General features: G+C 46.4%; 1 protein-coding gene across 1 annotated transcript; it reads right to left on the bottom strand.

Moving 5' to 3' along the window:
- Nucleotides 1-320: 320 nt before the first annotated feature.
- On the bottom strand, nucleotides 321-26,265 carry LOC147123740 (apolipoprotein L4-like). The gene is made up of 4 exons (XM_085975617.1): nucleotides 26,172-26,265; nucleotides 21,591-21,687; nucleotides 19,158-19,179; nucleotides 321-1,690 (listed from the first exon to the last, which is right to left on the bottom strand). The coding sequence occupies exons 2-4, from the start codon at nucleotides 21,610-21,612 to the stop codon at nucleotides 916-918; spliced, it is 819 nt and encodes a 272-aa protein (XP_085831743.1). The 5' UTR covers nucleotides 21,613-21,687; nucleotides 26,172-26,265; the 3' UTR covers nucleotides 321-915.

The raw sequence follows: 26,265 nt of genomic DNA, 5'->3' as shown, positions 1-26,265 counted from the left end.
ACGCACATTTCACTCCTGAAGTGCGGCACAAGAAATTTGATCGGGCAGTTTTTAAGAAGTTAAGCCCCTTGCATAAGCTAATCAGGTGCCTAACTCCTGTTTTAGGACTCTGAACTGAAAGTGGTCAAAAGAAATTCTGGGTTGACTGCAGCCTAACCAGCGGCTTTTAAAGGAACCACTGGAGACTGCCAAAGACATGGTTAAGTATAAACTTTTTATTCACTTCCCTTAATGTGAAGCCAGGAGTAGTAGGAGTGCTTCTCCTAGCTCCACAGCAATACTGCAGGTCGCTGCTGGCCCATAATCACCCCTGACCCATTCGCCTTCCCGCCCCCACCCCCAGGACCTACCCGACTGCTCCTGCCGGCAGCCAAGCCGCATTGCGACGTCCAATTGGCGCCCGCGGCTCAACGGTTTCATGGTAATAAGGCCAGAGGACCTTTTTTGGGTGATCCTCAGGCTGACATCTTCAGGCACACATTGCAGTCAAGGCACCCATTTCAGATACTAACCAATTTCTCCCCCCCTGGGTGAATAATCAGATACAACAACAAGAATGACTTGCATTTACATAGCGCTTTTAATATTGGAAAACGTCCAAAGGCACTGCCACAGAAGCATAATCAGACAAGAATTAATACCGAACCAAAGAAGGAGATATTAGGAGGGCTCAAAGAAAGGGGGATTTAAGGAGAGTCTTAAAGGAGGAGAGAAAGGTGGAGAGACAGAGGTGCTTAGGGAGGGATTTCCAGCGCTTGGGGTCCTAGACTGTTAAAGGCATGAAGAGAGTGTGGGATGCGTAGGAGACTAGAGTTGGAGGAACGCAGAGTTCCTGAAGGATTCTAGGGCTGGAGGAGGTTTACAGAGATAGGGAGGGTCAAGAGATAAAGGCATTTGAACACGAACAGGAGAATTTTAAATTTGAGGCGTCGGATGATTATTGAAAATTTTCACCAGTTGTTCAGAAACTTGTTCATACCCCTTTATTTCCTCCTCTATAGTCTCAGCTAACAGTCGTATGTTTTGAGCATTTTTAGTCTTACTTCTTTTGTGAAGTTCCTTTGCATCCTTCACTAAAGAATAGACATCCCATATGACAAGGAGTCCTGCCAGGATTCCTGAAACAGCCTTGAATGTTCTTAATGTGTTTTTGGTCACTGCTGAAGTCACTACAGTAATAGTGCTCATGCTTTTCATCAAAGTCTCAGCTGCACCGACAAATACCCTTGTTGGTACATCTTTGACACTGGATTGAAGCCATAATCCAATTACACAGCGGAGTCGACTGTAACAGTCTGACATGTTGCTGCTCTCTTTTTTATATTGTTCTATGATTTCCTGCACTCTTTTCTGCATCCTCTTTTGTGTAACAGCATCAGTGACACTGGCTGTAATGTTAGTGGCACCACTAGCTACACCCACCCCAATTCCCACCCCAGTGAGCACTAACGAGGTACATAACGTGAAAGGAGCAGCAATTAATCCCGCAATGCTTAGAATTCCTCCTACAACACCTGCAGAAGATCCTGTCACATTGGCAATGGTGGCGCCTTTGTGACGCCTGTCAATAGTATCCGCAATCCCTCGTAGCTCCACGGTGTATTCTATCATCTGTTGTTGCCACTTAACGAACCGCCTTTGAAATTCCTTGACAAGCTCAATTTCAATTTTCTTCTCTATGGCATCTTCCCTGGAAGATTGAAAAGCACAATATTGTCCCAATTTATTTTGGGCAGGTCACAAACACTTCCTGACGTAACACAAACGATGCACATCCAGCAGAAACACAACTGCGGCTTCCCACGTCATTAGACGTTTCGCAGTTTCAGCCTCAACAACACCACTGTTAGACGTAACACTAGTTAGGCCTCAGCTAGAGTACTGTATGCAGCTCTGGCCACCGCATTACAGGAAAGAGGTGATTGCACTAGAGAGGGTACAGAGGAGATTTACAAGGATGTTGCCGGGAGTAGAGAATCTTAACTATGAGGAAAGACTGGATTGGCTGGGTCTATTTTCTTTGGAACAGAGGAGGCTGAGGGGAGACCTTATTGAGGTGTATAAAATTATGAGGGGCCTAGATAGAGTGGATAGAAAGGACCTATTTCCCTTAGCAGAGGGGTCAAAAAGCAGGGGGCTGTGAGGGTGCCAGTCAGTTCCTTCTGTAGCCTCTAGATGGCACCTTCACTTGTTTGTTCTCTAGCCCTTTGTTAATTGCTCCTAGCTTCCTGTGTTATTGCTTAACGGCCTGTTAGCTGTTCATGGGTTGCACCTGGTTTTCTTGGTATATAAGTCCTGTGGTTGCTCCTCTCTGAGCTCAGTCCTAACCGGGTAACCAGAGGGACTAGCCCTTGCTCTGTGGCTCCTGACTTTAACTAGTTGGGTGCCATGGTTCTCTCGAGCTTTGTATTTAAGATGTATTCTCGAGCTTTGTGTTTAAGAAGTATTCTCGAGCTTTGTGTTTAAGATGTATTCTCGAACCTTGAGTTTAAGAAGTATTCTCGAGCTTTGTATTTAAGATGTATTCTCGAGCTCTGTATTTAAGATGTAACTAACTGTGTCCTTGTTTCTTAGTCTTGATAAGGAGCTGGGCTGGACTGGCGTGTTGCCATGCTGGTGCTTGTCTTGAGCTCTTGAGAAGCCTGTTACCCCTGCGGCAGCCCCTCGTGATAGCTTGTCTCGAGTCACGTCTCGGCAAGCTGGTTGCGCTTGTGGTAAGCTTATCCCAGCTCAGAATGGACAAGCATGTTGCCTCATGGAAGCTGTCCTGAGTTCCTATTCTTGACTAGCCATTTTGTAATTTGTCTCGAGTTCTATGTATATTGTTCTTGTCTCGAGTTCTATGTTTGATGTGGGGTTCCTGTCTCGAGTTCTTACGTATGCTGTTGTGTTCCTTGTATGAATCTAGTTATGTGTGAATCTTGTTAAGTAATGAATAAAGTACTGTTTCTTAAGATTGTATACCTGCCTCTAGCCTGGTTTCTGCACTTGGATCCAGAACCTACCTTATCCGGAGATCACGGCCTCATGGCTCCCCCAACCCTGACAGGGGCACAGATTTAAAATAATTGGGGGAAGGTTTAGAGGGGATTTGAGGGGAAATTTCTTCACCCAGAGGGTTGTGGGGGTCTGGAACTCACTGCCTTGTACAGATAACTGTAGCTGTAGTAAAGACAGCTGCTTTACGGTAGCTGTAGTAAAGACAGCTGCTTCATGGCAGTCGTATAAATAGGAAGCCATCTTGGCCATGCGGCAGTACTGCACGAGCTGGCACTGACTCAAGACCTAATAAAGAGTACTCAACGATATCTACTCGTAAGCCTCTTAATACTAAGATATAAGATAACATTACATGGTACCAGGATTTATAGAACGCACGATACGGGCATACCACAACAATGGAAGGGATAAAACCACCGACTAGCCTGCAACTTGAAGGAAATCTGGACGAAAATTGGCGCGAATTCAAACAACGCTTTCTTCTCTACCTCACAGCGATCGACGCCACGACTAGCTCTGGAACACGTAAGGTAGCTTTGTTGCTAACAGTGGCTGGCTCGCAGGCAAAATCGAGCTGTATAATACATTTATGTTTGCAGCTGAAGGTGACAAAAATGATCTGGACAAGGTGATAGATTTGTTCGATAAATACTGCACACCTAAAAAGAATGAAACATAGAAACATAGAAACATAGAAACATAGAGATAGGAACAGGAGTAGGCCATTCGGCCCTTCGAGCCTGCTCCGCCATTCAATGAGATCATGGCTGATCTTCGTCTGAGATCTTAGCTGATCTTACCAGTTCAGTACCCCGTCCCCGCCTTTTCTCCGTAACCCTTAATCCCCTTAGCCTTCAGAAATATATCCAATTCTCTCTTGAAAATATTTATTGAATTAGCCTTCACAGCCCTCTGTGGCAGGGAATTCCACAGGCTCACCACTCTTTGAGTGAAGAAATTCTTCCTCATCTCTGTTTTAAATGATTTGCCCGCTATTTTTAGACTGTGGCCCCTGGTTCTGTGCTCCCCTGCCATTGGAAACATTCTCTCTGAATTCAGCCTGTCCAGGCCTGCCATAATTTTATATGTTTCGATGAGATCCCCTCTCAATCTTCTAAACTCCAGTGAGTACAAGCCCAAACTATTCAATCTCTCCTCGTAGGTCATTCCCGCCATTCCAGGTATCAGCCTGGTGAATCGCCGCTGCACTCTTTCCATGGCAAGAACATCCTTCCGCAGATGGGGCGACCAAAACTGTACACAATACTCCAGATGCGGTCTCACCAGCACCTTGTACAGCTGTAGTAAGGTATCCCTATTCCTATACTCGAACCCCCTTGATATGAAGGCCAACATACCATTTGCCTTCTTAATCGCCTGTTGCACCTGCATGCTCTCCTTCAGTGACTGGTGCACAAGAACGCCCAGGTCCCTCTGCACTTCCCCATCTCCCAATCTATTGCCATTTAGATAATAATCTACCCTCCTGTTTTTACCCCCAAAGTGGATAACCTCGCATTTATCCACATTATAGTGCATCTGCCACGTATCCGCCCATTCCCCCAACCTGTCCAAATCGCACTGTAGCCTCCTGACATCCTCATCAGAGCCCACCCCTCCTCCTAGTTTAGTGTCGTCAGCGAATTTGGAAATATTGCATCCAATTCCCTGATCCAGATCATTTATATATATTGTGAACAGCTGGGGTCCCAGGACAGATCCTTGCGGCACCCCGCTGGTCACTGCCTGCCACTCCGAAAACGAGCCGTTTATTCCAACTCTCTGTTTTCTATCCGCCAGCCAGTTCTCTATCCACGTTAATACTTTGCCCCCAATCCCATGAGCCTTAATTTTGCATGATAATCTTTTGTGTGGAACCTTATCGAAGGCTTTCTGGAAGTCAAGGTACACCACATCCACTGGCTCTCCCCCATCTATTTTACCAGTTACTTCCTCAAAAAATTCCAGCAGATTAGTCAAACACGATTTACCCTTTGTAAATCCATGTTGACTCTGTCCGATCCTTTCCCCATTTGTCAAGTGCTCCGCTATTTTATCCTTAATAATGGACTCTAGCATTTTGCCCACAACCGATGTAAGGCTTACTGGTCTATAATTCCCTGCTTTCTCTCTACCCCCCTTTTTAAATATTGGGGTAACATTAGCTACCCTCCAATCCACGGGTACTGTTCCCGAGTCAATGGAGTTCCGGAAGATGATCCTTAGAGCATCTGCTATCTGCAGGGCCACCTCCTTAAGTACCCTAGGATGTAGTTTATCAGGCCCCGGGGATTTGTCGGCCTTCAGTCCCCTCAACTTACCCAACACCATATCCCTAGAGATACTAATTTCTGTCAGCTCCTCCCTCTCATTAGTCCCTATGTTTGCCGATATTCCTGGGAGGTTATTTGTGTCCTCCTTTGTGAATACAGAACCAAAGTATGAGTTTAATTGGTCTGCCATTTCCTTATTCTCCATTATATATTCTCCCGAATCGGACTGCAAGGGACCGACTTGGGATTTTACCAGTCTTTTCCTCCTGATATACCGATAAAAGCTTTTGCAGTCTGTCTTTATGTTTGCTGCAAGTTTACTTTCGTATTCTATTTTCCCCTTCCTGATTAATCCCTTTGTCCTCTTTTGCTGTATCCTGTACTGCCCCCAATCTTCCGGTCTGGTGCTTTTTTTTGCCAGTTGATATGCCCTTTTTTTTAATTTTATGCTGTCCCTAATTTCCCTCGTTATCCACGGTTGAGCCACCTTTTTAGGTTTATTTTTATGCCAAACCGGTATAAACATGTTCTGGAATTCTTCCATTCTATCTTTGAATGCTTGCCATTGTCTATCCACTGTCAATCCCCCCAGAAACACCACCCAATCAATCTTACCCAATTCCCGTCTCATACCCTCGTAATTCCCTTTATTTAAGTTCTGGACCTTAGTCTCTGATTCAATTTCCTCACTCTCCATCTCGACTGAGAGCTCGATCATATTATGATCGCTCTGACGTTCGAGAGATTTGTTTTTCGCTCCCGCGTGCAAAAGCAAGGAGAATCCTTTGATGTTTTTCTGACAGACTTGAAAACAAAAGCACAAACATGTAACTTTGGAGACTTGAAGGAATCGATGATACGCGATCAGGTCATTTTCAGAATACTTGACAAGAAGGTAAGGGAGAGAATGCTTAGGGACAATGACTTAACTTTGGATGCTGCAGTAAAAATATGTCATGCTAGTGAACTCTCAGCCATGCACACGCAAAAATTCGATGGGAGAACTACATCAACGGGCGTGAGAGCGCTGGGACTGGACAACCTACCAGTGGATGTAGTACACAGAAGGGACACAAGAGGGCGCACAGAGTTCAGGACTATGACGCCATACGATTGCAGATGGTGCGGCAATAGACACGTGGCAAGACAATGTCCGGCTTATGGGAAGAACTGTGCAAAATGTAAAGGCAGGAATCACTTTGCTAAAATATGCCTTTGGGAAGAGAAAACCGAAGGTAAAAAGACAGTGCATGCTATTGAGACTGAAGACACGGAATCGGAGACTTTGTATGTTGGAATGGTGCAAAATGACTTAAAACAGGGTAAAGATATGGAAAAGGAAGTACATTCCATAGGACTAAAGACTGAATTTTGGATAGCCCCCTTGCTTGTAAATGGCACCATTGTTCCCTTCAAGCTAGATACAGGTGCTAAGGCAAACCTCATAAGCTGGAGTGATGCACGGAATCTCAAAGTGAGACCAAAAATACTGAACAAGACAGTGGCTTTGAAGGTGTACAATGGACAAAGTATTGAAACAAAAGGAACGTGTAGGCTGAATGTTAAGGTAAAAAATCTCATTCACCCATTGACGTTTGTTATAGTGCCTGAAGGACATGAGTCATAAGGACATAAGGCATGTGTGGATTTGGGCTTGGTAAAACGAGTCTATACTATTAATGAACTGAACTGTGTGCAGAGTGCCCCCCAAGACAGTACAAATATAAAGCATGATGCTATAACACACAAGTACGCAGATGTATTTCAGGGTTTCGGAGCACTGCCCTTTACATACTCCATCAAACTGAGAGATGACGCACAACCTGTGATTCACGCACCCAGGAGAGTTCCGGTGGCCCTCCGTGAGAAACTGCGGAAAGAGCTAGACCGCATGGAGGGACTAGGTGTCATAAAGAAGACTGAGGAACCGACTGACTGGGTAAATTCCATGGTTTGCGTCAATTCAAAAAACATAGAAACATAGAAACATAGAAGATAGGAGCAGGAGTAGGCCATTCGGCCCTTCGAGCCTGCTCCGCCATTCAACGAGATCATGGCTAATCATCCAAACCCTAGCACCCGGTCCCTACACCGACAGCCATCCCACCCAAGCCCTATCCCCGTAACCCCATGTATTTAATCCCCCCCAACACTAAGGGCCAATTTTTATCATGGCCAATCAACCTAACCCACACATCTTTGGACTGTGGGAGGAAACCGGAGCACCCAGAGGAAACCCACGCAGACACGGGGAGAATGTGCAAACTCCACACAAAAAAGACTGATAAATTTCGCGTCTGCGTGGATCCCAAGGACCTTAACGCTAATATAAAAAGAGAGCACTATCAAATCCCTAAGAGAGAGGAAATAGTCAGCGAAATGACAGGAGCAAAATTCTTCTCCAAGATGGACGCCTCGCATGGATTCTGGCAGCTGATGAAGAGAGTGCTAAGCTGTGCACCTTTAACACCCCGTTTGGTCGATACTCTTACCAACACCTGCCCTTCAGCATTAGCTCCACCCCAGAAATCTTCCACAGAGCAATGGAGCAAATCATCGAGGGCCTGGATGGTGTGCGGGTGTACGTGGATGATCTGGTAGTATGGGGCTCCACTCAGGGAAAGCACGACACCAGACTGGAAAAAACACTTCAGAGGATACGGCAGTATGGACTCAAACTAAATAAAGACAAATGTCAGTTCAGCGTCAATGAAATCACATTCCTCGGGGTCAAGATTTCTGCAGAAGGGATTCAGCCAGACAAGTCAAAGGTAAAGGCCATACATGACATGGAAAAACCAAAGGACAAGAAAGGGGTTCAGCGGGCCCTTGGCATGGTTAATTACCTAGGGAAATTCATTCCAAATCTGGCAGTGAAAACCGCTCACTTGAGAAAACTGCTGCACCAAGAGACAGAGTTCCAATGGGGACATGAACATGAGAATGAATGGAAGGGGCTGCTACACATTCTAGCAAGTGAACCCCTACTGAAGTTCTTCTGCCCTGAAAAGAGGACAAAAGTGTCCACAGATGCCTCTAAGGATGGATTAGGGGCTGTCCTTCTACAGGAAGATGAAGGAGTGGCATATGCGTCACGCTCCATGACGGCTACAGAGTGCCGGTATGCGCAAATAGAGGAGTTCCTGGGCTTGGCATTTGGGTGTGAAAAATTTCACACCTACATCTATGGACTTCCCAAGGTTACCCTAGAAACTGACCATAAGCCACTGCTAGGGATCGCAGAAAAGAATCTGTGTGATATGTCATCATGGATACAGCGCCTAATGATGAGACTTCAACGTTATGATTTTGAGCTCACATATGTGCCAGGGACACAAATGTTCATTGCAGATACACTATCCAGGGCTGCGCCTTGTGCCACACAAAACAGTGAAACAGAAGAGGATGTGGACCTTCATGTGGATATGGTCTATGCAGCCTCACAGGAACAACTATCAAAGATAGCCACAGAGACATCAAAGGACCCTGTTCTGAGGAAAGTGATGAGAAATCTTCAAGAGGGTTGGAAGAAAGGGTCATGTAAACAATATCATCATATTCAGTCTGAGCTTTCTGTGGTCAATGGACTACTGCTTAAGTGTGACAGGATTGTAGTGCCCATCTCTATGCGACGAGAAATGCTTCACAGGATACATGAAGGGCACCTGGGTGTGGAAAAGTCAAAAAGGAGAGCACGTGAGGCACTCTACTGGCCAAACATGAACTCTGATATTGACCAGATGATCAGTGAGTGTGCTACATGTCAGGAGTATCACTACAAGCAAACAAAAGAGCCCCTCATTACCACAGAGCTCCCATCACAACCTTGGGAAAAGGTAGGAACTGATATTTTTCACTACGAAGGGAAAGACTATTTGTTAGTTATTGATTATTACTCTAATTATCCTGAGATTGCTCTCCTACCCAGCACCACGTCAAGAGCTGTGATAACTCACCTGAAGTCAATCTTTTCCAGGCAGGGCATCCCTCTAACTCTGGTCTCTGATAATGGCTCTCCCTATGCCAGTCACGAGTTTCAGTCGTTTGCTACAGAGTATGAGTTTAAGCATGTAACCTCCAGCCCGCTCTACCCTCAAGCCAATGGAAAAGCGGAGAAGGGGGTACAGATTGTGAAAAGACTATTAAAGAAAGCAGCACACAGCAACACTGACCCATATCTGGCTATGATGTCGTACAGGGCGGCCCCGCTGAAAAGTGGCAAATCTCCAGCTGAGCTCTTACTGGGTTGCAAAATCCATACTCGACTTCCCAGGCATGTCACACCTGTTCACAGAGATGAGGTATGGGCAGACAAGGCCCGGAAACTTCAGCGGAAACAAAAAACGCTCCATGACCGCACAGCCACTGTACTAGTGCCTCTACAGGAGAAGGATGTAGTTCGCATTGAAGGGCCTGGGTCATGGAATCAAAGAGCCACCGTTCTACAACAGGTCGCTGACAGAAAATGGCAATGTGTATCGCAGAAACAGGAGGCACCTACTGAAAACCACCGAGACCTATCAGCCGCAGGAGGACAGAGAGGATGAGCTGATGATGGAAATCCGACAGAGTGACGAGGAGACGAGGGCAATGCCACAAAGTGATGAAGTACACAGGGGTGACAATGAGACAAGGGATCCGTGTGGTACAGACATGAACTTAATGGACACAACTGGGTTGGCCCAGAAAATACCGCTCAGCTACGCAGGTCACAGCGCACCAGAAAGCCTGTCATTCGACTCGACCTGTAGACAAGGGAAAGACTGTAAACAGCGAATGGACTTCTGGGTGTGGGTAGTGTTTATATGTACCGGCAGTTATTGCAAGGTATAGTTACACTGACAGTTTTTACATGTTGTTAATAGTAATTAATAGTAGTTACACTGACTGTTTTTATATGTTGTTAATATGTGTTCTATGTGTTATGTTATGTTATGGTGTTTACTGTTTATGTCATCGTTGAGGGGGAAAGATGTACAGATAACTAGCTGTAGTAAAGACAGCTGCTTTACGGTAGCTGTAGTAAAGACAGCTGCTTGACGGCAGTCGTATAAATAGGAAGCCATCTTGGCCATGCGGCGGTACTGCATGAGCTGGCACTGACTCAAGACCTAATAAAGAGTACTCAACGATATCTACTCGTAAGCCTCTTAATACTAAGATATAAGATAACATTACAGCCTGAAAGGGTGGTAGAGGCAGGAACCCAAACCACATTTAAAAAGTACTTGGATGTGCACTTGGGATGCTCTAACCTGCAGAGCTATGGACCAAGAGCTGGGAAGTGGGATTAGGCTGGATAGCTCTTTGTTGGCCGGCGTGGACATGATGGGCCGAAATGACCTCCTTCCGTGCTGTAACTTTCTATGATTCTATGATGTAGGGGGAGGGGTGGCGGCAGCAGCTAATGGTGTCAGCCACTACTCAGTCATTCTTGCTGGAACCCTTTCTTTCATGTGACGTTTACCAATCCACTCCGATGCCCTTTCTCACTACTCACTCAATTCTTTTTAGTCCGTGAGCAGCTTCTGTCCATTCACCCTGAGCTTAATTTTTGTTTGTGCAGGTTATAAACATTTACTGATCTTTCCCAGAAAACAGGTACGGGTGCATGCCCAATACATTGCATGAAAATCCCAAAGTATACATAACTGATAAATCAGCATTGCTGAAATTAAAACTTGAGAATTAGAAACACTTCCCTGTGTGTATAATAGAAGGGGGTGCAGGCGGCCAATGTGTTCCTCAATGTGTGCTAAAGTGCTGCAGTTGTCAAGCTGTGAATTAAAAGCTCAGCCAGTCTGGCAGGTGGTGAATGCAGTTGCTTCCCTGGTAAGACAGAAAGATGGCAAACTGTAGTACCAGCTTACACATCCTTGCTCACAGACTCCTACAGAAATAAGAACATAAGAACATAAGACGTAGGAGCAGGAATCGGTCATTCGGCCCCTCGAGCCTGCTCCACCATTCAGTAAGATCATGGCTGATCTGATCTTGGCCTCAACTCCACTTCCCTGCCCACGCCCCATAATCCTTGACTCCCTTATCGTTCAAAAATCTGTCTATCTCTACCTTAAATATATTCAATGGCCCAGCCTCCACAGCTCTCTGGGAAAGAGAATTCCAAAGATTTGCGACACTCTGAGAGAAGAAATTCCTCCTCATTTCCAATTTAAAAGGGTGCCCCCTTATTCTGAAATTATGCCCCCTAGTTCTAGATTCCCCCACGAGGGGAAACATCCTCTCTGTATCTACCCTGTCAAGCCCCTTCAGAATCCTATATGTGTCAATAAGATCCCCTCTCATTCTTCTAAACTCCAATGAGTATAGGCCCAACCTGCTCAACCTTCAAGACAACCCCTTCAACTCAGGAATCAACCTAGTGAACCTTCTTTGAACTGCCTCCAAACTGCAAACAGGTCACTTGTCCCCATCTCAGTCCTGACTGATTCAATAGTGTCCGTCAAGGAAAGGAACCTGCCACCCCTACCAAGTCTAGCCTACCCGTGATTCCAGTCCACACTATAGCCCCAATATTAACTTGGGGCAGGAATTGTGTGGGAGCAGTGAGGAGCGGTGGCAGTTAAAACCGGCAGCGAGGCCCGACCAGGGCATCGGACCTGTGTGGGAGCAGTGAGGAGCGGCGGCAGTTAAAACCGGAGGCGAGGCCCGACCAGAGCATCGGACCTGTGTGGGAGCAGTGAGGAGCGGCGGCAGTTAAAACCGGCAGCGAGGCTTACCAATTCAACAGCGGGGGAGAGAGGTAAAAAGTAATCAAAGTGTGACGTCACCAGGAAGCAGGTAAGTGATTGGTTGGTGAGTATTTCTCTCTTTTTTAAACTTTAACTCTGTGGTTTATAGTTACAGGTAGACTACCCTTTATCCGGACTTCCGAAAACCGAAACCCTCTAAAAACCGAAGGTTTTTTCGTTCAGCGTAAGTCGTGCGTACGAACGAAAAAACCTTCGGTTTTTAGAGGGTTCCGGTTTCGGAAGTTCGGATAAAGGGTAAGTCGTGCGCAGGACCCCCCGCCGACCCCCCCGCGGACCCCGCCGGCCCGACAACCGCCGACCCCGCCAGCCCCGACAACCGCCGACCCCCCCGCGGACCCCGCCGGCCCCGACAACCGCCAGCCCCGACAACCGCCGACCCCCCTGCGGACCCCGCCGGCCCCGACAACCGCCAGCCCCGCCAGCCCCGACAACCGCGGACCCCGCCGGCCCCGACCCCCGCCGACCCCGACTGACTTACGCTGAGCGTCAGCGTAAATCGTGCGCACGACCCCCCCGCGGACCCCCGCCGACCCCCCCGCGGACCCCCGCCGACCCACCTTCCGAAATCCGAAATTCTCCTTTATCCGAAACTCGGCTGGTCCCGAGGTTTTCGGATAAAGGATAGTCTACCTGTACTAAGGTCTCTCTGGTGTAGCGGGGACTGTTGGTAAACCAGTTAACTGTAGTGTAATTAGTGGGATTGATTGATTTAATTTAAATTCAATTAATTAAAGGGTAAGTCATGGCAGGACAGCCGGGCCACGTGATATGCTCCTCCTGCGATATGTGGGAAATCAGGGACACTTCCTGTGTCCCTGACAACTACATGTGCAGGAACTGCATCCAGCTGCAGCTACTGACAGACCGCATTGCGGCACTGGAGCTGCGATTGGATGCATACTGGAGCGTTCACGATGCTCAGGACAGCGTTAATAGCACGTTTATGGAGTTGGACACACCCCAGGTAGAGGTTGGACAGGAAGAAAGGGAACGGGTGACCAACAGGCAGAGTACTAGGCGCAGGCAGGTAGTGCAGGGGTCCCCTTGTGGCCATCCCCCTCTCCAACAGATACACCACTTTGGGTACTGTTGGGGGGGGATGGCTTATCAGAGGAAGGCAGCAGCAGCCAACTTCCTGGCACCAGGGGTGGCTCTGCTGCACAGAATGGGAGGAAAAAGAGGGGTAGAGCTATAGTAATAGGGGATTCTATTGTAAGGGGAATAGATAGGCGTTTCTGCGGCCGCAAACGAGACTCCAGCATGGTGTGTTGCCTCCCTGATGCAAGGGTCAAGGATGTCTCCAAGCGGCTGCAGAACATCTTGGAAGGGGAGGGTGAACAGCCAGTTGTCGTGGTGCATATAGGCACCAACGATATAGGTAAAAAGCGTGATGAGGTCCTAAAAGCAGAATATAGGGAGTTAGGAGATAAATTAAAAAACAGGACCTCAAAGGTAGTAATCTCAGGATTGCTACCAGTGCCACGTGCTAGTCAGAGTAGAAATAGAAGGATACTTCAGCTGAATACGTGGCTAGAGTAATGGTGCCAGGGGGAGGGATTCAAGTTCCTGGGACATTGGAACCGGTTCTGGGGGAGGTGGGACCAGTTCAAACCGGACGGTTTGCACCTGGGCAGGGCTGGAACCGATGTCCTAGGGGGAGTGTTTGCCAGTGCTGTGGGGGAGGGTTTAAACTAAAATGGCAGGGGGCTGGGAACCTGAGCAGGGAGACAGGAAAGGGAAACAAGGATAAAAGCAAAAGATAGGAAGGAGAAAAACAAAAGTGGCAGTCAGAGAAATCAACGGTTTAAATCAAACATGGCCACAGTAAATAATAATTCTAATAGGTCTAAGAGCATTAAAAAAACAAGCCTGAAGGCTTTGTGTCTTAATGCGAGGAGCATTTGTAATAAGGTGGATGAATTGGCTGCGCAAATAGAGGTAAACGAATACGATTTGGTTGGGATTACGGAAACGTGGCTCAAGGATGGCCAAGACTGGGAACTCAACATCCAGGGGTATTTGATATTCAGGAAAGATAGGCAAAAAGGAAAGGGAGGTGGGGTAGCATTACTGGTTAAAGAATTGTAATGAAGGATATTAGCTCTGATGATGTGGAATCTGTATGGGTAGAATTGAGAAATACTAAGGGGAAAAAAACGTTAGTGGGAGTGGTATATAGACCTCCAAACAGTAAGGCGGAGGTTGGGGATGGCATTAAAAGGGAAATTAAGAAGCGTGCAAAAAGGGCACAGCAGTCATCATGGGTGACTTTAATCTGCATATAGATTGGGCCAACCAAATTAGTAACAATACTGTGGAGGAGGAATTCCTGGAGTGTTTACGGGATGGTTTCCTGGACCAATATGTCGAGGAACCAACCAGAGACCAGGCCATCTTAGACTGGGTATTATGTAACGAGAAAGGATTAATTAGCAACCTTGTTGTACGAGGCCTCTTGGGTCGGAGCGACCATAATATGATCGAATTCTTCATTAAGATGGAGAATGAAGTCGTCGACTCAGAGACTTGGGTCCTCAATTTAAATAAAGGAAACTACGATGGTCTGAGGAGCGAGTTGGGTAGGATTGATTGGGGAATGGCACTCAAAGGGTTGATGGTGGATAGGCAATGGCAAACATTCAAACACCGAATGGATGAGCTGCAGAATTTGTTCATCCCAGTTTGGCATAAAAATAAAACAAAAAAGGTGACTCAACCGTGGCTAACAAGGGAAATTAGGGATAGCATAAGATCCAAGGAGAGGACATATAAATTGGCCAGAAAAAGCAATAATCCTGAGGATTGGGAACAGTTTAGGATTCAACAAAGGAGGAAAAAGGGATTAATTAAGAAAGGGAAAATAGAATATGAGAGTAAGCTTGCAGGGAACATAAAAACTGACTGTAAAAGCTTTTATAGATATGTGAAGAGAAAAGGATTGGTGAAGTCAGGGTAGGTCCCTTGCAGTCAGAATCAGGGGAATTTATAATGGGGAACAAAGAAATGACTGAGCAACTAAATACATATTTTGGTTCTGTCTTCACAAAGGAGGACACAAATAACCTCCCAGAGATGTCGGGGAACATAGGGTCTGATGAAAGGGTGGAACTGAAAGAAATCAGTATTTGTAGGTAAATGGTGTTCGGAAAATTGATGGGACTGAAGGCCGATAAATCCCCAGGGCCTGATAATCTGCATCCCAGGGTACTTAAGGAAGTGGCCCTAGAAATGGTAGATGCATTGCTGGTCATCTTTCAGAACTCGATAGACTCTGGAACAGTACCCATGGATTGGAGGGTAGCTAATGTTACCCCACTATTCAAAAAGGGTGGTAGAGAAAAAGAGGGGAATTATAGACCGGTAAGCCTGACATCGGTAGTGGGGAAAATGCTAGAGTCCATTATAAAAGATGTAATAGCAGAGCGCTTGGAAAGCAGTGACAGGATCGGACAAAGTCAACATGGATTTACAAAAGGTAAATCATGCTTGACTAATCTACTGGAATTTATTGAGGATGTAACTGGTAAAATAGATAAGGGAGAACCAGTGGATGTGGTGTATTTGGACTTTCAGAAGGCTTTCGATAAGGTCCCGCATAAGAGACTAGCGTGTAAAGTTAAGGCACATGGGATTGGGGTAAGGTACTGACTTGAATAAAGAACTGGTTCACAGACAGGAAGCAAAGAGTTGGAATAGATGGCTCTTTTTCCGAGTGGCAGGCAATGACTAGTGGGGTACCGCAGGGATCGGTGCCAGGACCCCAGCTATTCACAATATATATAAATGATCTAGATGAGGGAACTAGATGTAATATCTCCAAGTTTGCAGATGACACAAAGCTGGGTGGGCGTGTGTGCTGTGAGGAGGATGCCGAGAAACTCCAGTATGATTTGGACAGGTTAGGTGATTGGGCAGAAGCATGGCAGATGCAGTATAATGTGGATAAATGCGAGGTTATCCACTTTGGTGGCAAAAACAGGAAGGCAGATTATTATCTGAATGGCAATAGATTGGGAGAAGAGGGAGTGCAACGAGACCTGGGTGTCTTGTGCACCAGTCGCTGAAGGTAAGCATGCAGGTGCAGCAGGCGGTTAAGAAGGCAAATGGTATGTTGGCCTTCATAGCGAGAGGGTTTGAGTACAGGAACAAGGATGTCTTGCTGCAGTTGTACAGGGCCTTGGTGAGACCACACCTTGAGTATTGTGTGCAGTTTTGGTCGCCTTATCTGAGGAAGGATATTCTTGCCATGGAGGGAGTGCAGCGAAGATTCACCAGACTGATACCTGGGATGGCAGGAATGACATATGAGGAGAGATTGGGTCGATTGGGCTTATACTCGCTGGAGTTTAGAAGAATGAGAGGGGATCTCATTGAAACTTATAAAATTCTAACAGGACTAGACAGACTAGATGCAGGAAGGATGTTCCCGATGGCCGGGGAGTCCAGAACCAGGGGTTACAGTCTAAGGATAAGGGGTAAGCCATTTAGGACAGAGATGCGGAGGAATTTCTTCACCCAGAGAGTGGCGAACCTGTGGAATTCTGTACCACAGAAGGCAGTGGAGGCCAATTTATTAAATATATTCAAGAAGGAGTTAGATATATTTCTTAAGGCTAAAGGGATCAAGGGATATGGGGAGAAAGTAGGAACAGGGTACTGAATTTGGATGATCAGCAATGATCTCATTAAATGGCGGAGCGGGCTCGAGGGGCCGAATGGCCCACTCTTGCTCCTATCTTCTATGTTTCTATGTTTCTCACATACAACCACTTGTGCAACCACCTACTTCCACCACTCGTTCCTCACTTCATATCACACACTTGTCTTTACAGTGATCACCTCCCCATTATCATCCCATCTTGCCTCTTCTACGGCTCTCGCCAGTCACAATAGGAAGAAGCCCCGTTATATCTCCACTGACCTTCTCAACACCTACTCACTAACTCTCTCTTTTCCTGCAGGGCATGACCACGCATAATGTTAAGAAGAGGAACATAATGCTTGGAAGAATCCCCAACATCATTACCCTCACAGGCAGAGCATGAAGTTCTGGATGTCACTGCCCTAGGCTGGGTCATGAGCATCAGGGAAGGAGCAACAGGTGACATACCCAAGCAGGGTGTCTACATTTTATTTGTATCCTTTCATTCAACCTACTGCAGTTGGAAGTGTTGAGTGGGGTGGCCTGGGGATCGGTGTTGGCACCTTTACTGTATCTAATTTAATTGGCAGCTTGGATTGAAAATGTCAATGAAAGCCAGCCAAAGTCAAATTTAGAAACAAAAACAGAAAGTTCTAGAAATACTCAGCAGGTCAGGCAGCATCTGTGGAGAGAGAAACAGAGTTAACGTTTCAGGTCGATGACCCTTCGTCAGAACTGGAAAAAGCAGGAAGTGGAACAGATTTTAAGCAAGGAAAGGGGGGAGGGGAGGAAAGAACAAAAGGGAAGGTCTGTGATAAGATGTAAGGCAGGAGAGATTAAGAGACATTAAGAGAGATTAAGAGATGGTACAAGGCAAAAGGAGATGGTAATGGGACAAGTTAAGAAACAAAAGATGGCTCTAGATGAAGTGTAGATGGCACTGGCAGAATGAAAGACAGCTGCCATGTGGGAGAGAGAAAAATAAAGAAAGAAAGAAAGAAAGAAAGAAATATAATAAAATAAATGGAAAAAAAGGATAGGGGCAGAGGTTATAGTCTGAAATTGTTGAACTCTATGTTGAGTCCAGAAGGCTGTAAAGTGCCTAATCGAAAGATGAGGTGCTGTTCCTCGAGCTTACGTGGAGCTTCATTGGAACAGTGTAAGAGGCCGAGGATGGTGAGGTCTGAGTGGGAGTGGAGCGGAGAATTAAAGTGACAGGCGACCGGAAGCTCGGGGTCACCCTTACGGACTGAACGGAGGTGTTCCGCAAAGCGGTCACCCAATCTGCATTTGGTCTCCCCAGTATAGAGGAGACCGCATTGGGAGCAGCAAATACAGTGGACTAGATTGCAAGAAGTACAAGTAAATCGCTGTTTCACCTGGAAGGAGTGTTTGGGGCCCCGGACAGTGGGAAGGGTGGAGGTAAAAGGGCATGTGTTGCATCTCCTGCGCTTGCACGGGAAGGTGCCGGGCGAAGGGGAAGGGATGTTGGGGGTGATAGAGGAGTGGACCAGGGTGTCGCGGAGGGAGCAGTCCCTTCGGAAAGCTGAAAGGGGAGGTGAGGGGAAGATGTGTTTGGTGGTGGGATCTCCCCTCCAAAGTCAAATTTAGGACTGATTCCAGAAGATTCTTCAAATATAGGGTGAACAACTTCTGGAACTGAGCTCTGGCTAGTGTAGTGGAGGAGAATAATCACTAAGATACATGTGTGGTAGAAGACTGTAGATTATTTCTGGATGGATCAACTTAGGTCAAACACACTTCCTCTTCTGTACTTTTGCTCAAATGCTGTATTTATCTATGGTAGAATTTTTATTGATTTTCAGTGAGGTTAGCCTGTATAATATGAACATTAAAGTTCAAGAAGGCAGCCCACCACCACCTTCTCAAGGGCAACTAGGGATGGGCAATAAATGCTGCCCTTGCCAGCGACGCCCACATCCCATGAACGAATTTTTAAAAAGTTGAACTAATTCACCAGAGTGATGGTATTGAAACAGTTATTGGATGGCTTGAGGGCTACAATGCCATAGAATTGATTTCCAACATCAAGAGCTCTGATCATAAATACCGTCCCAACTAGCATCACAGTTTCACCAATTGGTGAGCAGGGAGGGGTGTCTCTTCCTGCACTGCTGTAGAGTGTATCCAGATGAGATAATGAAGGCGCTTAATTGAGCAGTCTGTGGAGGTGGGAACAGACTCCACACTCCTGCTCTGTGGACTCGGGGAAGATACAGAAGGGATAAAACCGGGTGCGAGATCAAATAAGGAAAGGGTAGGTAAACGTGATTAGAAGGGTTTGCATGTGCTGAAGGTAAATGCTGACAAGGGCTGGTTGGGCTGAATGGCCTGTTTCTATGCTGTAAATTCCACGTATTGGAGAGTTTGATAAAAGAAAAGATGAATAATTAATTTATAATTTACAACAGCTCAATCACACAACTGCTACATAATATAGTCATATACCTGAGCTCCTCTGTATCTTTAGCTGTAAAAGGAATCAAACAAAAATAAACAGTTATTAATATCAGAAAAATGCATTCTGCCAGATATAGATTTTCTTGCAGCACAGTAGGAGAGCTAGAGTGCCAGTCTGATGTCTATTTTACATAGAATTACACTAAATTTACAGCACAGAAACAGGCCATTCGGCCCCACAGGTCAAAGCTGGTGTTTATGCTCCATACGAGCCTCCTCCCACCATATTTTGTCTAACTCCATCAACATATCCTTCTGTATGAGGTTGGTGTTGGGGCTGATCGTGGGAGGATTCAGAGGACCAAGGTCTGATTGTTTCATTGGCTCCGATGTTGCTGCAATAGATGGCAGCTGCAGGCGAGATGACAGGAGCGATCTGTCAATGGTGAGAGAGGTTGTTCCACTGAGGTGGCACTGGACATACAGTTGGATCTAAATACTTGTAAACTAAAGAAATCTCCATATGTATTAAAAATGCAGTAACCAACATTTTCTTTGCTCTGAAACTCACCATCTGCAACATGGCATCCTCGACACCACTTCTGCAGCTGTCAGCTTTTCACAAACATCAGAGCAGACTCAAAACACGAACAGCGGGTAACCCGTAGGGGAGAAGGTAAAATTATAAGTGAGCCTCAAAATACTCTTAAATTGGCTCTTAACAAGCCATTTAAGTAGGTGAATTGTCTCCCCCGCCGCTTGGTGTCAGGTCAGTTCTCCGCTGACAGACCTGACACCTGGGGGACTCGTGTGGAGGCGGGTTGACAGCGGGTTTCCTACCCGTTGTCAATCTTTGCTATTTTGACAGTGGACCCACCTCCAAACCCGCCCCCTCAGCGCTATTAAATTCGCGGCCTAAGTGTGGCCTAAATGGTTCTCTATAAGTTTAACATAACTTCTCTGCTTATCAATACGATTTCTCTAGCAATGCTTTGTTTGCATTTTTATGGCCTTGTTGACCTGCGTTGCAAACCTTGTGGGTACAGCTCCCTAAAGCAATATCCGCACATACTTTGTATGTCAAAAGGTCAATTTATCTGCTTCTGCTGGAAAATGAGCCAAGCATCTGCAAATTACCATGGGGAGGGGTGACAGTGGTTTATTTTTGAGAGAGCCTCGGAGGTTACGTTACAGGAGGTAATAGCAAGGGGGGCTACCTAGCAAGCAGTTGCTATAAATGTCAGTGCTGTGAAGAGATTCGCACAGATGGGGAAGCAAGGCAGTACCCTGAAGACGTTTGTCAATTGTCTGCTGCACCCTTTATAATGTACTGTAAGGGCGTGCCCGCAACACACACAATCCTTCTGTTCAACCACCTGCACACTCAAATGTTTTCCTACCCGCTTTGTACATTCTAACAGTGTTACAAGGCCAACCACAGACAGAGAGTAAAATTGGTCGCAATAAATTTGAGGGGGAAAGCGTCTGGGCCTGAACATTTGACTGGCTTCAGTCTCATTTATATTCTCCATTACTGTTTTATTGTTTGCAAATAATCCCTTCACAAATCTCTAAACTTCCCTGTACCTCTGGTATTGTACCCTCTTTCCCTGTCGCTCTGATGTTGTCCCATGCCTCGCTGTCCATCTGGTGTTTTACCCTCCTTCTCGATTATGAAGACGCTTTATTTAGTACTTCTGCCAGATTATTATCTTCTACTATGGTCACAACTAGATCTTCTTGTAGTGGGCCCACCACTCCTTTAACATTCTTTTTCTGGATGTATTTAGAATAAACTTATGACTGACCTAAAAACCATCTGCATGTTTTATTCATACTAGCTCATTGCCTCCTTATTATTTTCACGGTCTCTATTTGTTGCTCTCTATAATCCTCCCAGTCTTCATTCTGTCCTCCTTTAATACTGGACCTATCCACCTTCACCAACCATGGTTCCAGCACCCTTACACCCACTTCTTGAATACTGCTTCTACCCACTCTCACAGCCCATGGTTCAGTTGTTCTTCCACCCTACCCCTTTAGTTTAATTTTGGACCTACCCACTTTCACAGCCCACCGTTCCACCAGCTTTACACCCCTCTTGTTTAACACTGGCCCTGCCCACGCTCACAGCCTATGGTTCCATCACCCATCTCCTTTCGGTTGTTTCCTTTTGGCGTGTAACTTTTTGTTACAGTTCACAATACAGTTGAAAATGAACTGCCCGCTCTGAGATACGCACAGGGCTTTATATGGGCAAGAGTGAGGATAACGATGTGGATCAGGGCTGCGTGGCCATCACCTGTTAAAAACATCACTGTCCAATTTATGGGTTCCCCAGAATAGTTGATCAGCCAGCTCGCCTCAAGCCAGATGTGGAGGATGCTTCATATTTTGAAGAATGAAAAAGGACCCTACAAGGCAAGGTAAATCCTGCTTTTTGGTCAATTCAAATAAAATGTATAAAATATTTTACATTACCTATTGTTGGAACCAGTTCCATTATAACAAGAAAAAAAGCAGCTGCACTTTGCCCACAATAGATATTGATTAATGACTTCAAACAATTTCTTCAAATCTGAGGGGGAAAATGAATGTTAAAAATCAACACAGTGCATTTAGCATGAAAAAATGTCCCCTGGCGCTTCATATAAACACAATCAGACAATAATGAATCAGGCTGGCTGTCAGGCAGAAAAGCTGGAGAAAAAATTTAAAAGGCTTAAAAACTGCAGGACATCCCGGAAATACATACTCTAAGTTTCCCGTCCATAACTCCTCCATCCAACCCCCACCACCACCCCCCCCCCCCACCCCCCGGCTCCAAATGCATATCCCAGAAATACATACTCTGGGTTTCCCGTCCATAACTCCTCCATCCAACCCCCCCCCCCACCACCCCCCGGCTCCAAATGCATATCCCGGAAATACATACTCTGGGTTTCCCGTCCATAACTCTTCCATCCATCCCCCACCCCCCGGCTCCAAATGCACATTCCGGAAATATTGGGGCCAAAGTGTCAGTTGGAATAGTAACCTCAATGTCAAATCAGGTACAGAAAGCGAAATAAAGAGAGGGAAAGAAAGATTGGATTAAGAAAGAGAGAGAGATAAAAAAGACAGAAAGAAAAAGTAAAAAAAAATTATATACATTCTTATATACCAGCAATAATTAAAAGCTGAAGGAATGAGACACCGCACTTATAATTTTCAGTGCCAGAGAGTTTGTTTGGCAATAATTAAGACTTATCGCGCTGTTAACAGGGTACTCAGGCTAGAATAGACACGCTCTAAATATTTTTTTAGCGAGTTTAGTCCATATCTATGAGGTAAGTACAGGAACTTCACGCCGTTCAATACTTATGATTGGTGAGTCAGATGGCGAGATGCCGCCTTTGCGCAGCTTTTGGAGGAGCAGAGCATCTCGGACTGCGACTTACGGATTTCCGTGTTTAACTTCTTTTGTGCGGTTGCGGGAAGTTGCTGTCCGATTAGTACATAAGTAACAGTGAGCGCTGCTAGCCTCACTGTTACTTTTACAGCAAAATCCATCCAAATACAGGTAGACTATCCTTTATCCGAAAACCTCGGGACCAGCCGAGTTTCGGATAAAGGAGAATTTCGGATTTCGGAAGGTGGGTCAGCGGGGGGTCGTGCGCACGACTTACGCTGACGCTCAGCGTAAGTCGGTCGGGGCCGGCGGGGTACGCGGCGGGGGGGGTCGGCGGCTGGCGGGGTCCGCGGGGGGGTCGGCGGTTGTCGAGGCTGGCGGGGTCGGCGGTTGTCGGGGCCGGCGGGGTCCGCGGGGGGGTCGGCGGCTGGGGGGGTCGGCGGTTGTCGGGGTCGGCGGCTGGTGGGGTCCGCGGGGGGGTCGGCGGTTGTCGGGGCTGGCGGGGTCCGCGGGGGGGTCGGCGGTTGTCGGGGCTGGCGGGGTCCGCGGGGGAGTCGGCGGTTGTCGGGGCTGGCGGGGTCCGCGGGGGGGTCGGCGGTTGTCGGGGCCGGCGGGTCCGCGGGGGGGTCGGCGGCTGGCGGGGTCGGCGGTTGTTGGGGCCGGCGGGGTCCGCGGGGGGGTCGGCGGTTGGCGGGGTCGGCGGCTGTCGGGGGGGGTCGTGCGCACGACTTACCCTTTATCCTAACTTCCGCAACCGGAACCCTCTAAAAACCGAAGGTTTTTTCGTTCAGCGTAAGTCGTACGCACGACTTACGCTGAACGAAAAAACGTTCGGTTTTTAGAGGGTTTCGGTTTTCGGAAGTCCGGATAAAGGGTAGTCTACCTGTAGTTCGACAGATTAGTATAGTTGCATTGCCATTAGAAAGAAGAAAGACTTGCATTTATATAGCGCCTTTCATGACCATCGGATGTCTCAAAGCGCTTTACAGCCAATGAAGTACTTTTGGAGTGTAGTCACTGTTACAATGTGGGAAACATGCTCAGCAAACTCCCACAAAGAGCAATGTGATAATGACCAGATAAACTGTTTTCGTTATGTCGGTTGAGGGATTAATATTGGCCAGGACACCGGAGATATCTCCCCTGCTCTTCTTCGAAATAGTGCCATGGGATCTTTTGCGTCCACCTGAGAGAGCAGACGGGGCCTCGGTTTAACGTCTCATCCAAAAGACGGCACCTCCGACAGTGCAGCACTCCCTCAGCACTGCACTGGAGCATCAGCCTTGATTTTTGTGTTCAAGTCCCTGGAGTGGGACTTTGAATCCACAACCTTCTGACTCAGAGGTGAGTGCGCTCCCAACTGAGCCACGGCCGGCATTAATTTTGTTGCTGGTATTTCTTTGTGCGCAAGCTCACTGAAAAGTCGCACTCACTATAGGATAGCATACATATTCGTTGAAGTACTAATAAGTTTTTGTCTCTTTAATTGTTTGCAATCCTTTTTGATCTGAACTTAATTGACAGCTATTAGAAATAGACTATAACTACAAACTCTCATTTCCCCACTGATAGCCAAATAAGAACATAAGAACATAAGAACATAAGAAATAGGAGCAGGAGTAGGCCAATCGGCCCCTCGAGCCTGCTCCACCATTCAATAAGATCATGGCTGATCTGATCCTAACCTCAAATCTTCTATCACTCTGCATCCACCCGAACCCATGTGATCTCCCGGGAGAGGCGAAAAACCAGATAAAGACCCAATGGCCAATTTGGGAGAAAAAAATCTGGGAAATTCCTCTCCGACCCATCTAGGCGATCGAAATTCTTCCAGGAGATCACTCTGTCCCTATATTTTCTACAGTACTTACCTTCTGTAAAGGCGATCTCCACCCCAGCCAGGAACAGGAATAAAACCATCTCCTGAAATCTAACAGAATTAGAACACAGTAGGAGCAGAACAAGGCTACACGGCCCCTGGGCCCGCTCCACTACCCACAGGGCCATGACCATTCCGAACCCAGACTCATGTCCAATTTCCTGCCCGCTCCCCGTAACCCTTTATTCCCTTTACTTCTAGGAAACTATCTATTTCTGTTTTAAATTTATTTAATGATGTAGCTTCCACAGCTTTCTGGGGCAGCAAATTCCACAAACCTACCACCCTCTGAGTGAAGAAGTTCCTCCTCATCTCAGTTTTGAATGAGCAGCCCCTTATTTTAAGATTATGCCCCCTAGTTCTAGTTTCACCCATCATTGGGAACATCCTCACCGCATCCACCCGATCAAGCCCCTTCACAATCTTATATGTTTCAATAAGATCGCCTCTCATTCTTCTGAACTCCAATGAGTAGAGTCCCAATCTACTCAACCTCTCCTCATATGACCACCCCCTCATCCCCGGGATTAACCGAGTGAACCTTCTTTGTACTGACTCGAGAGCAAGTATGTCTTTTCTTAAGTATGGACACCAAAACTGTATGCAGTATTCCAGGTGCGGCCTCACCAATACCTTGTACAACTGCAGCAATACCTCCCTGTTTTTATATTCCAACCCCCTAGCAATAAAAGCCAACATTCCATTGGCCTTCTTGATCACTTGCTGCACCTGCATACTAACTTTTTGAGTTTCGTGCACCAGGACCCCCAGATCCCTTTGTACTACAGTACTTTCCAGTTTCTTGCCATTAAGATAATAACTTGCTCTATGATTTTTCCTGCCAAAGTGCATAACTTCACACTTTCCAGTATTGTATTCCATCTGCCAAATCTCTGCCCACTTACTTAGCCTGTCTATGTCCCTTTGCAGGTTTTTTATGTCCTCCTCACTCACTACTTTCCGTCCCATCTTTGTATCATCTGCAAACTTTGATATGTTACACTCGGTCCCCTCCTCCAAATCGTTAATATAGATTGTAAAGAGTTGGGGACCCAGCACTGACCCCTGCGGAACACCACTAGTTACTGGTTGCCAATCTGAGAACGAACCATTTATCCCAACTCTCTGCTTTCTGTTAGAGAGCCAATCCTCCACCCATGCCAGAATATTACCCCCAATCCCGTGATTTTTTATCTTGAGCAATAATCTTTTGTGTGGCACCTTGTCAAATGCCTTTTGGAAGTCTAAATACACTACGTCCACTGGTTCCCCTTTATCCACCCTGTATGTTACTTCCTCAAAAAACTCAAGCAAATTTGTTAAACATGACTTCCCCTTCATGAAACCATGCTGAGTTTGCCCTATTAAATTGTGTTTATCCAAATGTCCCGTTACTGTCTCCTTAATAATGGACTCTAACATTTTACCAACCACAGATGTTAGGCTAACAGGTCTATAGTTTCCAGCCTTCTGCCTACTACCCTTTTTAAATAATGGTGTTACATTAGCAGTTTTCCAATCTGCCGGGACCTTTGCCGAGTCCAGGGAGTTTTGGAAAATTATTACCAATGCATCCACAATCCCTACCGCTACTTCCCTCAAGACCCTGGGATGCAAGCCATCAGGTCCAGGGGATTTATCCGCCTTGAGTCCCATTATTTTACCAAGTACCACTTCCTTAGTGATTTTAATTGTATTTAGTTCCTCCCCCCCTAGAGCCCCCTGTTTGTCCAGTGTTGGGATATTCTTAGTGTCCTCTACTGTAAAGACTGATACAATGCCCTGTACTTACCTCTTCTGAAACAACAATGATTGCGGATTCACAGTGACCTGCACTTATTGCTGATCAAGAGCTTGCAGCTGCCTCAGTGCACTCTGTGCATACG

This window comes from Somniosus microcephalus, chromosome 2 (assembly GCF_052327205.1).
Source record: "Somniosus microcephalus isolate GS21.2 chromosome 2, FLI_Smic_1.0, whole genome shotgun sequence".
Classification (NCBI taxonomy): domain Eukaryota; kingdom Metazoa; phylum Chordata; class Chondrichthyes; order Squaliformes; family Somniosidae; genus Somniosus; species Somniosus microcephalus.
This window is presented reverse-complemented; position numbering and strand designations above follow the sequence as displayed.